Source organism: Oncorhynchus kisutch, unplaced genomic scaffold, assembly GCF_002021735.2.
Source record: "Oncorhynchus kisutch isolate 150728-3 unplaced genomic scaffold, Okis_V2 scaffold903, whole genome shotgun sequence".
NCBI classification, from domain to species: domain Eukaryota; kingdom Metazoa; phylum Chordata; class Actinopteri; order Salmoniformes; family Salmonidae; genus Oncorhynchus; species Oncorhynchus kisutch.
In genome coordinates, this window is record NW_022262848.1 from 73,217 (window position 1) to 86,048 (window position 12,832).

The window sequence follows — 12,832 nt, forward strand, 5'->3', positions numbered from 1 at the left end:
ATATGTGTAAAGATATATTTTTTATTTAAAACTCAACATTTTGTCTAACATTTTATCTAATGTGTGCTGAAATGGATTTAGAACTTGAAGCGTTGTCAAAAGCCATGAGCCTCCCCCAAACCACGTTTGAGATGGTTTATTCCAGTGGGCGGGACCCCAGGAAGGAATAGTTTTTCCCCCAATCAGTATAGATCTGTTGGTTCCTAGACAGTTACTGTGTAATTGTTAGCAGGAAACCTGTGAATAATAAGGATGGCAAGTGTATCCAGAGTCCTGACCAAGAGGATTTTATCAACTAAAGCCGTGAGTTTAATAATTGTTGTTGGATAATGCATTTGTGTAGTCTGTGAAAAGTCAGTTGTGTAACTGCGAGGGGGAGGGAATGCTTCTCTTTCAGCTTTCGTAACCAGCAGCAGACACAGCCTTTCATAACAGTCCTCCAGACCAGACCCTTCGTTACATAACGTTAGCTGTCTGAGAGTCACTTATTGAACATGTCAAAATGAATATACTGTACTTGCTAAATGACCTATTCATAATGACAGAGATTTTCTTTGGGGGTTTAGAGTGTTTTTCCACCTTGATGTGATTGAATGTGTTGCTGGTTCAGTGTGAAATTATGATGCTTTTTGTTTTCTATGTATTTGAGAGTTAATTATATGTCTATGATCTCTACCTATTGATTTATCATGTTTTCCCCATAATTATAGCTCCCTGCAGCCGCCCGATGTAGCTCCAGGAACATCCACTTCTCCATCTATGGGAAGAAGGACAACGCCAAAGTGTCAGATGGTGTGAGTTTTACACAAACATAACACCCACTGTGTTTCTTCTTCTTCTGTTTAATGCAAGACACATTTTTAAATGAAGGTCTTCAAGAGACATTCTGGTTATGAAGTCGTTTGTATTTACATATTGTATTTACATATCTACATACAATTATTTATTTATTTATAAAAAATAAAAAAAGTCAGTTAAGAACAAATTCTTATTTTCAATGACGGCCTAGGAACAGTAGGTTAACTGCCTGTTCAGGGGCAGAACGACAGATTTGTACCTTGTCAGCTCGGGGGTTTGAACTTGCAACCTTCCGGTTACTAGTCCAACGCTCTAACCACTAGGCTACCCTGCCGCCCCGATATGCATTGTTTATTATTATTTTTTTTTAATGATTCCCTTTTAATTTGTATGATTTGTTCGCAATTTTGTTTGTTACAATGTCATATCAGCCATGTTTTTTTTGTAGTTATCAATATTCACAGGAGGTCCATGTCTGTCTCTGTGTATCCGAGTCAATATTATTCTGATCCTCAGATCTCAACCCAGTACCCGGTAGTGGATCATGAGTTTGATGCGGTGGTGGTAGGGGCTGGGGGAGCAGGTCTGAGAGCTGCTTTTGGTCTGTCTGAGGCTGGCTTCAACACGGCCTGTGTCACCAAGCTGTTCCCCACTAGGTCTCACACTGTGGCAGCACAGGTAGGCCTATGCATATTTATGGGTGAATATCTAACTTCAGTCTCCCATTGACATCAATGCATCAAGCGATTCGTACCTCATTTCATTTTTTTTCTTCATATTTTACTAGTCGGAGGGAATTGGGGTTTGGCTTGGGAGTAGTTGGGTAGCTTCTCAACAATCATCTGTAGTTGAAGTGCATGTGAAGAGTAATTACTATCATTACAGTACTATGATGATGAATGAATAGAAATGCACTTGATTCATTTACCGTTCTACATTTGTGTCCAATCCAGGGTGGGATCAATGCAGCCCTGGGTAACATGGAGGGAGATGATTGGAGGTGGCACTTCTACGACACAGTGAAGGGATCTGATTGGCTAGGGGACCAGGATGCTATCCACTACATGACAGAGCAGGCCCCAGCTGCCGTGGTGGAGGTGAGAGATAATTAGTGCACTACATTTTGAACACTATTATATAGGGTGCAATTTCAGACACAGATCCTGGTGTTTTAGTCTGTTTTTCCCCAAAGACATAAAATAAAGTGCTGGTATATGTGTAACGTCTGTTTCCAACTCACACTGTCAAAACACGTAGAAACCAGAACACAGCTCACACTGCAGCTCACACTGTCAAAACACGTAGAAACCAGAACACAGCTCACACTCTCAAACACATAGACCCCCCCCCCAGAACACAGCTCACTCTCCAGCTCATAGACCCCCCCCCAGAACACAGCTCACTCTGCAGCTCACACTCGCAAACACATAGACCCCCCCCCAGAACACAGCTCACTCTGCAGCTCACACTCTCAAACACATAGATCCCCCCCTGAATGCAGGTCACTATCCAGCTCACACTCTCAAACACATAGACCCCCCCCCAGAACACAGCTCACTCTGCAGCTCACACTCTCAAACACATAGATCCCCCCCTGAATGCAGCTCACTCTCCAGCTCACACTCTCAAACACATAGATCCCCCCCTGAATGCAGCTCACTCTCCAGCTCACACTCTCAAACACATAGATCCCCCCTGAACACAGCTCGCTCTCCAGCTCACACTCTCAAACACATAGACCCCCCCCCCTGAATGCAGCTCACTCTCCAGCTCACACTCTCAAACACATAGATCCCCCCCCAGAACACAGCTCACTCTCCAGCTCACACTCTCAAACACATAGATCCCCCCTGAACTCAGGTCACTATCCAGCTCACACTCTCAAACACATAGATCCCCCCTGAACTCAGGTCACTATCCAGCTCACACTCTCAAACACATAGATCCCCCCTGAACTCAGGTCACTATCCAGCTCACACTCTCAAACACATAGATCCCCCCTGAACTCAGCTCACTCTTCAGATGCCAGTCACCTGAATTCTGATAACCTGTTCCCACACCTGTATGTCATTATCACACACTATTTAGTTCAGTTCTTTGCACCCCATCATTGTGAGGTATTGTTTGTTTTGTGACACCCTTCTATTCGGAGCACTGTTTTCCTGTAATTTACTCCTCCCATGTATGATAGTTTTAGCCTGTCTCACTAATGACGCCTTTTGCCTGTCGGATTTCCTGTTGTCAACCTATTGCCTGATCTCCCGGATGACATTACTAGCCTTTTTCCTGCCTGTACTGTTGCCTTTTTGGACCCCCTGTGTATGACCTTCTGGCTGCCCCTGGACCCAGCTACCTGTTTCCTCCTGTGGTCCTTTACAATAAACACCTGCTGTGCCCTGCGCTTGAAACCATCTCTGTCTCCCATCGTGTTCATGACAATATAGTTGTATCACATTGTTCTTTGTGCCCCACCCCCGCTAGCTGGAGAACTTTGGAATGCCCTTCAGTCGGACAGATGATGGGAAGATCTATCAGAGGGCCTTCGGGGGTCAGAGCCTGAATTTTGGAAAGGGAGGCCAAGCACACCGATGCTGCTGTGTAGCTGACAGGACTGGACACTCCCTTCTTCACACATTGTATGGACGGGTATGTTTAATGTTATCATGAGACTAGACTCGCTGTATTAAATATGTCCTCTAGTTTGGTTGGATCATTGACTGATTTTTATTTGACAGTTAAAACACTTTGTAAAAACTTGACAGGAATAACACACACAAAGGTCATTGACTTATTTCCATTGTGGTCCCTAAGGTGAATGGCACAAAGACATTTCAAGGCCAATGTGTGGTAGTGGACCAGTAAAAGCTAGAAGCAGAGCTGAGACAAGGGTTTAGTTTGCATTCACAAGTCTGGCTTCAGTCTGAGACCTTGCATACATTTACTGTTTATTTATACAACCATGAACCTCTTTGATTTTCAATGTCCCATGAGTTGTTCTTCTCCAGTCCTTAAGGTATGATACCAGCTACTTTGTGGAGTACTTTGCCCTGGACCTGCTGATGGAGGATGGTGAATGCAGAGGAGTGATCGCTCTCTGTATGGAGGATGGATCCATCCACCGCTTCAGATCCAACAACACTGTCATCGCTACTGGGTGTGTTTGTTCATGTCCCAGAGCCTTTCATATTTCTCCCTCTGAATGAAGCCCTGTAATGTCCTGACTACTGGGTGTGTTTGTTCATGTCCCAGAGCCTTTCATATTTCTCCCTCTGAATGAAGCCCTGTAATGTCCTGACTACTGGGTGTGTTTGTTCATGTCCCAGAGCCTTTCATATTTCTCCCTCTGAATGAAGCCCTGTAATGTCCTGACTACTGGGTGTGTTTGTTCATGTCCCAGAGCCTTTCATATTTCTCCCTCTGAATGAAGCCCTGTAATGTCCTGACTACTGGGTGTGTTTGTTCATGTCCCAGAGCCTTTCATATTTCTCATGTCCCTCTGAATGAAGCCCTGTAATGTCCCGACTACTGGGTGTGTTTGTTCATGTCCCAGAGCCTTTCATATTTCTCATGTCCCTCTGAATGAAGCCCTGTAATGTCCCGACTACTGGGTGTGTTTTGTTCATGTCCCAGAGCCTTTCATATTTCTCATGTCCCTCTGAATGAAGCCCTGTAATGTCCTGACAATTGCTTTGAGTCAGCAGGATTATACATCGCACATGTCTACACCAGTTGCAACCTCCTTATATCCATTATCTCTCTTTGTATGTGTAGTGGTTATGGCCGTACCTACTTCAGCTGTACCTCAGCCCACACCAGCACCGGGGATGGCAACGCCATGGTAACCAGAGCTGGTCTACCATGCCAGGACCTGGAGTTTGTACAGTTCCACCCCACCGGTAAGAACCACAGCCACTAACTATACTGTAACTATACTGTAACTATACTGTTACCAGTAAGAACCACAGCCACTAACTATACTGTAACTATACTGTAACTATACTGTAACTATACTGTAAGCAGTAAGAACCACAGCCACTAACTATACTGTAACTATACTGTAACTATACTGTACTATACTGTAACCAGTAAGAACCACAGCCACTAACTATACTGTAACTATACTGTAACTATACTGTAACTAGTAAGAACCACAACCACTAACTATACCTTAACTATACTGTAGCTAGTAAGAACCACAGCCACTAACTATACTGTAACTATACTGTAACCAGTAAGAACCACAGCCACTAACTATACTGTACCATACTGTAACTATACTGTAACTATACTGTAACCTGTAAGAACCACAGCCACTAACTATACTGTAACTATACTGTAACTATACTGTAACCTGTAAGAACCACAGCCACTAACTATACTGTAACTATACTGTAACTATACTGTAACTATACTGTAACCTGTAAGAACCACAGCCACTAACTATACTGTAACTATACTGTAACTATACTGTAACTATACTGTAACCAGTAAGAACCACAGCCACTAACTATACTGTACTATACTGTAACTATACTGTAACTATACTGTAACTATACTGTAACCAGTAAGAACCACAGCCACTAACTATACTGTACTATACTGTAACTATACTGTAACTATACTGTAACCAGTAAGAACCACAGCCACTAACTGTACTGTAACTATACTGTAACTATACTGTAACTATATTGTAACCAGTAAGAACCACAGCCACTAACTATACCTTAACTATACTGTGACTAGTAAGGAGATCCATGGCCACTTCCCACTTATGAAATCCATATTTACTATAAGGATTTGTTTTAAGGTCAACTGACTGACCTTCACATTACGTAAATGCAAAGGTCATCAGTGTATATTTGACCTGAGGTGACACTCGACACCATAGCTGTGATGTAACCCTGTCAGGTATCTATGGCGCCGGCTGCCTCATCACTGAGGGTAGCCGTGGCGAGGGAGGGATCCTCATCAACAGTGAAGGAGAGCGCTTTATGGAACGCTACGCTCCCAACGCCAAAGATCTGGCCTCCCGGGATGTGGTGTCACGCTCCATGACCATTGAGATCCGTGAGGGAAGGTATGATAATCAACAATACTGAATATTGATTTAATTACATATTTCGTTCCACCAGTAGTATCTGACTCAATCCCTAACCCCTTTAATAGCGTTCATTCCTGGAGATGGAAGTAAACATTTTATTGGAATTTGAGGCCACAACTTGAAATTGGCACTAAAATCTATGATTCGACTTGAAAGACTCTCTCTCTCACAGAAAGACTCTCTCTCTCACAGAAAGACTCTCTCTCTCTCTCACAGAAAGACTCTCTCTCTCTCTCACAGAAAGACACACTCTCTCTCTCACAGAAAGACACTCTCTCTCACAGAAAGACACTCTCTCTCACAGAAAGACTCTCTCTCTCTCTCACAGAAAGACACACTCTCTCTCTCACAGAAATACACTCTCTCTCACAGAAAGACACTCTCTCTCACAGAAAGACACACTCTCTCTCTCACAGAAAGACACACTCTCTCTCTCACAGAAAGACACTCTCTCTCTCTCACAGAAAGACACACTCTCTCTCTCACAGAAAGACACTCTCTCACAGAAAGACACTCTCTCTCTCTCACAGAAAGACACACTCTCTCTCTCACAGAAAGACACACTCTCTCTCTCACAGAAAGACACTCTCTCTTTCTCACAGAAAGACACTCTCTCTCTCTCACAGAAAGACACTCTCTCTCTCACAGAAAGACACTCTCTCTCTCTCACAGAAAGACACTCTCTCTCTCTCACAGAAAGACACTCTCTCTCACAGAAAGACTCTCAAAGAAGCCTTTTTTTCCATTTCCAGGGGTTGTGGTCCGGAGAAGGACCATGTGTACCTGCAGTTGCACCACCTGCCCCACCAGCAGCTGGCCACCCGCCTGCCTGGTATCTCTGAGACCGCCATGATCTTCGCTGGGGTTGACGTCACCAAAGAGCCCATCCCTGTCCTGCCCACCGTCCACTACAACATGGGAGGAATCCCCACTAACTATAAGGGACAGGTAGATTATAACACTCTTTACAATTCTCACTGTTAGTTTGGGGGAATTTTCTTGTCTCCGTAAGGGATGGTGTTCACTGTGGCTGGGTAAGAGAGATTAGATTAGTTAACATTTATTGTCCTTCAAGAAACTTCACGTCAATCAATCAGTCTTACCCAGAACTAGATAGACATTATTTGACTCTAGACTGACCTGTAACGGTTTTGGTCATCTTCCTCTCAGGTCATAACTCATCCAGATGGGGAGGACAAGGTGGTGCCAGGGCTGTATGCCTGTGGTGAGGCTGCCTGTGCCAGTGTCCATGGTGCCAACCGGCTGGGTGCCAACTCCCTGCTGGATCTGGTGGTGTTTGGCAGAGCCTGTGCCCTCACCATCGCTGACACCTGCACTCCAGGTAAGCAGGCTCTTCACATTATGACTGATTGGTTAGATAAATGGTTGATTTCTAGATTTTTTAAATCCGTCATGTTAAAAAGCGAATAGCTAATAATGCTTTAATGTACTTGGAGTTTGACTGTCTCTTTTTGACATTCTAGGTGAGAAGCTTTCCCCACTGAAGCCCAGTGCTGGAGAGGAGTCTGTTGCCAACCTGGACAAGATCAGGTTTGCTGACGGGAACACCAGAACCTCTGAGATCAGACTCAACATGCAGAGAGTGAGGAATACATGTTGACTAAAAGGTTTTCTGTTGAAATGTATTGGCATCTGTATCCAGTCTAGTGTATTTAACTAGACAGTGCAGTGGTACACATAGAGCAGGGCTCCCCAACCCTGTTCCTGGAGAGCCACCCTCCTGTAGGTTTTATCTCCAACCCTGTTCCTGGAGAGCCACCCTCTTGTAGGTTTTATCTCCAACCCTGTTCCTGGAGAGCCACCCTCCTGTAGGTTAACTCCAACCCTGTTCCTGGAGAGTTACCCTCCTGTAGGTTTTCTGCTCCAACCCTGTTCCTGGAGAGTTACCCTCCTGTAGGTTTTCTGCTCCAACCCTGTTCCTGGAGAGTTACCCTCCTGTAGGTTTTCTGCTCCAACCCTGTTCCTGGAGAGTTACCCTCCTGTAGGTTTTCTGCTCCAACCCTGTTCCTGGAGAGTTACCCTCCTGTAGGTTTGAACTCCAACCCTGTTCCTGGAGAGTTACCCTCCTGTAGGTTTTCTGCTCCAACCCTGTTCCTGGAGAGTTACCCTCCTGTAGGTTTGAACTCCAACCCTGTTCCTGGAGAGTTACCCTCCTGTAGGTTTTCTGCTCCAACCCTGTTCCTGGAGAGTTACCCTCCTGTAGTAGGTTAACTCCAACCCCAGTTGTAACTGACCTGATTCAGCTTATCAACCAGCTAATTATTAGAATCAGGTGTGCTAGATTAGGGTTGGAGTTAAAACCTACAGGAGGGTATCTCTCCAGGAACAGGGTTGGAGGGAAAACCTACAGGAGGGTATCTCTCCAGGAACAGGGTTGGAGTTAAAACCTACAGGAGGGTAGCTCTCCAGGAACAGGGTTGGAGTAAAAACCTACAGGAGGGTAGCTCTCCAGGAACAGGGTTGGAGTGAAAACCTACAGGAGGGTAGCTCTCCAGGAACAGGGTTGGAGTTAAAACCTACAGGAGGGTAGCTCTCCAGGAACAGGGTTGGAGTTAAAACCTACAGGAGGGTAGCTCTCCAGGAACAGGGTTGGAGTTAAAACCTACAGTAGGGTAGCTCTCCAGGAACAGGGTTGGAGTTAAAACCTACAGTAGGGTTGGACAGGGAACAGGGTTGGACAGTCCTGACATAGATGTTTCATTTGTCATGTCTGAGCTCTTTAAAACCAATCTTCTTCTCTTTTTGTCTCCGTCTCCAGACGATGCAGACCCATGCAGCAGTGTTCCGTACCGGTGACGTTCTGAAGGAGGGATGTGACAAGATGGACGCCATCTACCAGACCATGGAGGACATCAAGACATTCGACCGTGGTCAGTAGTTTACCTCAAATTAATATTCAGAGTTGATCTCACTTAGATGTGTTGACTTTATGTTGTTATCGTATCTCTTGATTCAGTCGTTTTCAGTGAGATTTAAGACAGTTTTACCCATAGCTGCAGGAAGTAGAGGTCCTGAGGCTGCTGCAGCACTCCTGAAAAATCAGAAGAAAAAAATATGTAAAAAAATATATATATTGTTCACAAAAGTAGTGCTCTGGGCCTTTACTAGTCCTGTATTTGCAGACCGATATAAAAAAAATCAGCACCCCCCTGTCTCCAAAATAATCTCAACAGCTCCACCCCAAAGCTATTGTCCTTCCTGGACTCAGGGTTTTACCAGACCTAGATTAAAACACTTCTCCTGGACTCAGGGTTTTACCAGACCTAGATTAAAACACTTCTCCTGGACTCAGGGTTTTACCAGACCTAGATTAAAACGCTTCTCCTGGACTCAGAGTTTTACCAGACCTAGATTAAAACGCTTCTCCTGGACTCAGGGTTTTACCAGACCTAGATTAAAACGCTTCTCCTGGACTCAGGGTTTTACCAGACCTAGATTAAAACACTTCTCCTGGACTCAGGGTTTTACCAGACCTAGATTAAAACACTTCTCCTGGACTCAGGGTTTTACCAGACCTAGATTAAAACACTTCTCCTGGACTCAGGGTTTTACCAGACCTAGATTAAAACACTTCTCCTGGACTCAGGATCGTCAGGTCACAGGATTGGTGTTGGTTGTTCTAACTGACGTTTCCCTCCCGTTCGGTCAGGTATGGTGTGGAACACTGACCTGGTCGAGTCTCTGGAGCTGCAGAACCTGATGCTGAACGCGGTCCAGACTATCCACTCTGCCGAGGCCCGCAAGGAGACCAGGGGAGCACACGCCCGGGAGGACTACAAGGTGAGAGGAGGATGGATTCTCACCTGGTTGAATAAGATGAAGAGAGCACTCTCCAACCAGCCACTCAAATGAAGTGATCTACAACTCAGGGCCTCAACGCTGCACTACACATCTCCTAATTGTAGCGATACAAGGATTGATTGGCTGGTTGATTTATAGATGAATTGGTTAATTTATTTGTTGAATGTCCGGTTGATTGATTGGTTGATTGGTTCATTTATTTGTTGAATGTCCGGTTGATTGATTGGTTAATTGGTTAATTTATTTGTTGAATGTCCGGTTGATTGATTGGTTGATTGGTTAATTTATTTTTTGAATGTCCGGTTGATTGATTGGTTGATTGGTTAATTGATAGGCAGGGGACTTAAATGTGACAATGTGTGTTCCAGGACCGTATGGATGAGCTGGACTACGCCAGGCCTCTGGCAGGACAGGAGAGGAAGCCTTTCGAACAGCATTGGAGAAAACACACCATGTCCACTGTGGATCCTCAGACTGGCGAGGTAAAACAACTACCACGACTCCTGTCTGTGTGTCTGATGGAAACGCACAGGGACAATCTGGCGAGGTAAAACAACTACCACGACTCCTGTCTGTGTGTCTGATGGAAACGCATAGGGACAATCTGGCGAGGTAAAACAACTACCACGACTCCTGTCTGTGTGTCTGATGGAAACGCACAGGGACAATCTGGCGAGGTAAAACAACTACCACGACTCCTGTCTGTGTGTCTGATGGAAACGCACAGGGACAATCTGGCGAGGTAAAACAACTACCACGACTCCTGTCTGTGTGTCTGATGGAAACGCATAGGGACAATCTGGCGAGGTAAAACAACTACCACGACTCCTGTCTGTGTGTCTGATGGAAACGCATAGGGACAATCTGGCGAGGTAAAACAACTACCACGACTCCTGTCTGTGTGTCTGATGGAAACGCACAGGGACAATCTGGCGAGGTAAAACAACTACCACGACTCCTGTCTGTGTGTCTGATGGAAACGCATAGGGACAATCTGGCGAGGTAAAACAACTACCACGACTCCTGTCTGTGTGTCTGATGGAAACGCATAGGGACAATCTGGCGAGGTAAAACAACTACCACGACTCCTGTCTGTGTGTCTGATGGAAACGCATAGGGACAATCTGGCGAGGTAAAACAACTACCACGACTCCTGTCTGTGTGTCTGATGGAAACGAATAGGGACAATCTTCCCTGAACAGAATCAAGCCTGTCTGGACTAAAAAAACATGCTCTTGGTTGAACATACTGTTTAGTCCAGAAATAGGTTTTTGGATGGAGATGGAGAAATACAAATGAGTGCCTTTGGACTGATCTGGTATTAGGAAACTGATCTGGTATTAGGAGACTGATCTGGTATTAGGAGACTGATCTGTATTAGGAGACTGATCTGGTATTAGGAGACTGATCTGGTATTAGGAGACTGATCTGTTATTAGGAGACGGATCTGGTATTAGGAGACTGATCTGTTATTAGGAGACGGATCTGGTATTAGGAGACTGATCTGTTATTAGGAGACGGATCTGGTATTAGGAGACTGATCTGTTATTAGGAGACGGATCTGGTATTAGGAGACGGATCTGTTATTAGGAAGCGGATCTGTTATTCGGAGACGTATCTGGTATTAGGAGACGTATCTGGTATTAGGAGACGGATCTGGTATTACGAGACGGATCTGGTATTAGGAGACGGATCTGTTATTAGGAGACGGTTCTGTTATTCGGAGACGGACCTGTTATTCGGAGACGGATCTGGTATTAGGAGACTGATCTGTTATTAGGAGACGGTTCTGTTATTAGGAGACAGACCTGTTATTCGGAGACAGACCTGGTATTAGGAGACAGACCTGGTATTAGGAGACGGATCTGGTATTAGGAGACGGATCTGGTATTAGGAGACTGATCTGTTATTAGGAGACGGTTCTGTTATTAGGAGACGGTTCTGTTATTAGGAGACAGACCTGTTATTCGGAGACAGACCTGGTATTAGGAGACAGACCTGGTATTAGGAGACGGATCTGGTATTAGGAGACTGATCTGTTATTAGGACACTGATCTGTTATTAGGAGACGGATCTGGTATTAGGAGACTGATCTGTTATTAGGAGACGGTTCTGTTATTAGGAGACTGATCTCTCTGTCATGTTCCAGGTAACTCTGGAGTACCGACCAGTGATTGACACCTCTCTGGACCAGGGGGAATGTTCAGCCGTCCCTCCAGCCATCCGCTCCTATTGAGACCATCTCAACAGGAACACTTATTTATTAGTGTCAGTCTGTATGCTTCCAGCAAAACCCACCTAGGATCCATTTCACTGTGTGACCTTCACTCTGTGTGAGGGAGCACTGTAGATAGGGATTTATTGCTGTCTCACATGCAGTTTGACTTTCAACCCACATATTGTAGTCTACACTGCAAGCAAAGGAATTGTTAAGGTATTGTGATTGAAGTTTGTAAATATAGAACTGTTTTCTAATTGTCTGTTGTCGTATGAAGTTGTAGAGTAGTTTCCCTATAGGTATGTAGGTACCTAAATACTCCCATTCTCTGTCTCCTTTATTATCCAATGATACCATAATATTAGGACTCTTAATGGAAAACTGAATTTGAATGTTGTGTAATCGTTGTAGTTCAGAGTGCTGAGACATCCTATTTCCTGTAGATGTCCCTTCAGCGTCATGAACACATCGTCTTTAATCATTATCCTTTCAGGATGAATTCATGTGTAGAACTGGCGTGTGACCAGCGATGTTTGATGGGATGTTTGATTTCACTCTGCTTGCTACAGGTTATGCACTTTATGGCAATATTAAAAAATATTCTCAACTATAGTTGTGCTATTTACTGGTGGAATATAGTGGACATTAAGACAATTAGGAAGGGGAAATAAATAAAATACTATGTATGTTACCAAGAATTAATTTATATTAGCTTTGTTCTTATGTTCTGTGTATTATTTCAAATGTGTCATTAAACTTTAAATAATTAAATCAACTCTAGACAACTATTTTTTCCCCCCTATTCATTTGACTATGTCTGAACATTTCATTCATGTCACCTGGCTACCTAAACAGGAACAGTACATGTTCCCCTTCTCTCCAGTTGTGAGTTG

General features: G+C 44.4%; 1 protein-coding gene across 2 annotated transcripts; it reads left to right on the forward strand.

Annotated features, from left to right (window-relative positions):
* Nucleotides 1–158: 158 nt before the first annotated feature.
* LOC109877528 (succinate dehydrogenase [ubiquinone] flavoprotein subunit, mitochondrial) lies at nt 159–12,714 on the forward strand. Of its 2 annotated transcripts, none has more exons than XM_031816950.1 (15): nt 159–303; nt 711–794; nt 1,315–1,476; nt 1,752–1,895; nt 3,280–3,444; nt 3,804–3,952; nt 4,570–4,694; nt 5,707–5,875; nt 6,652–6,847; nt 7,070–7,241; nt 7,384–7,502; nt 8,679–8,790; nt 9,570–9,700; nt 10,090–10,203; nt 11,871–12,714. In XM_031816950.1, exons 1-15 carry the CDS (start codon nt 253–255, stop codon nt 11,955–11,957), a joined length of 1,980 nt encoding a protein of 659 aa, XP_031672810.1. In that variant the 5' UTR covers nt 159–252; the 3' UTR covers nt 11,958–12,714. The 2 variants fall into 2 exon arrangements, with proteins under 2 accessions (XP_031672810.1, XP_031672811.1); XM_031816951.1 differs by lacking the exon at nt 11,871–12,714 and adding an exon at nt 10,269–11,864 and having other exon boundaries at nt 173–303.
* Nucleotides 12,715–12,832: the final 118 nt, after the last annotated feature.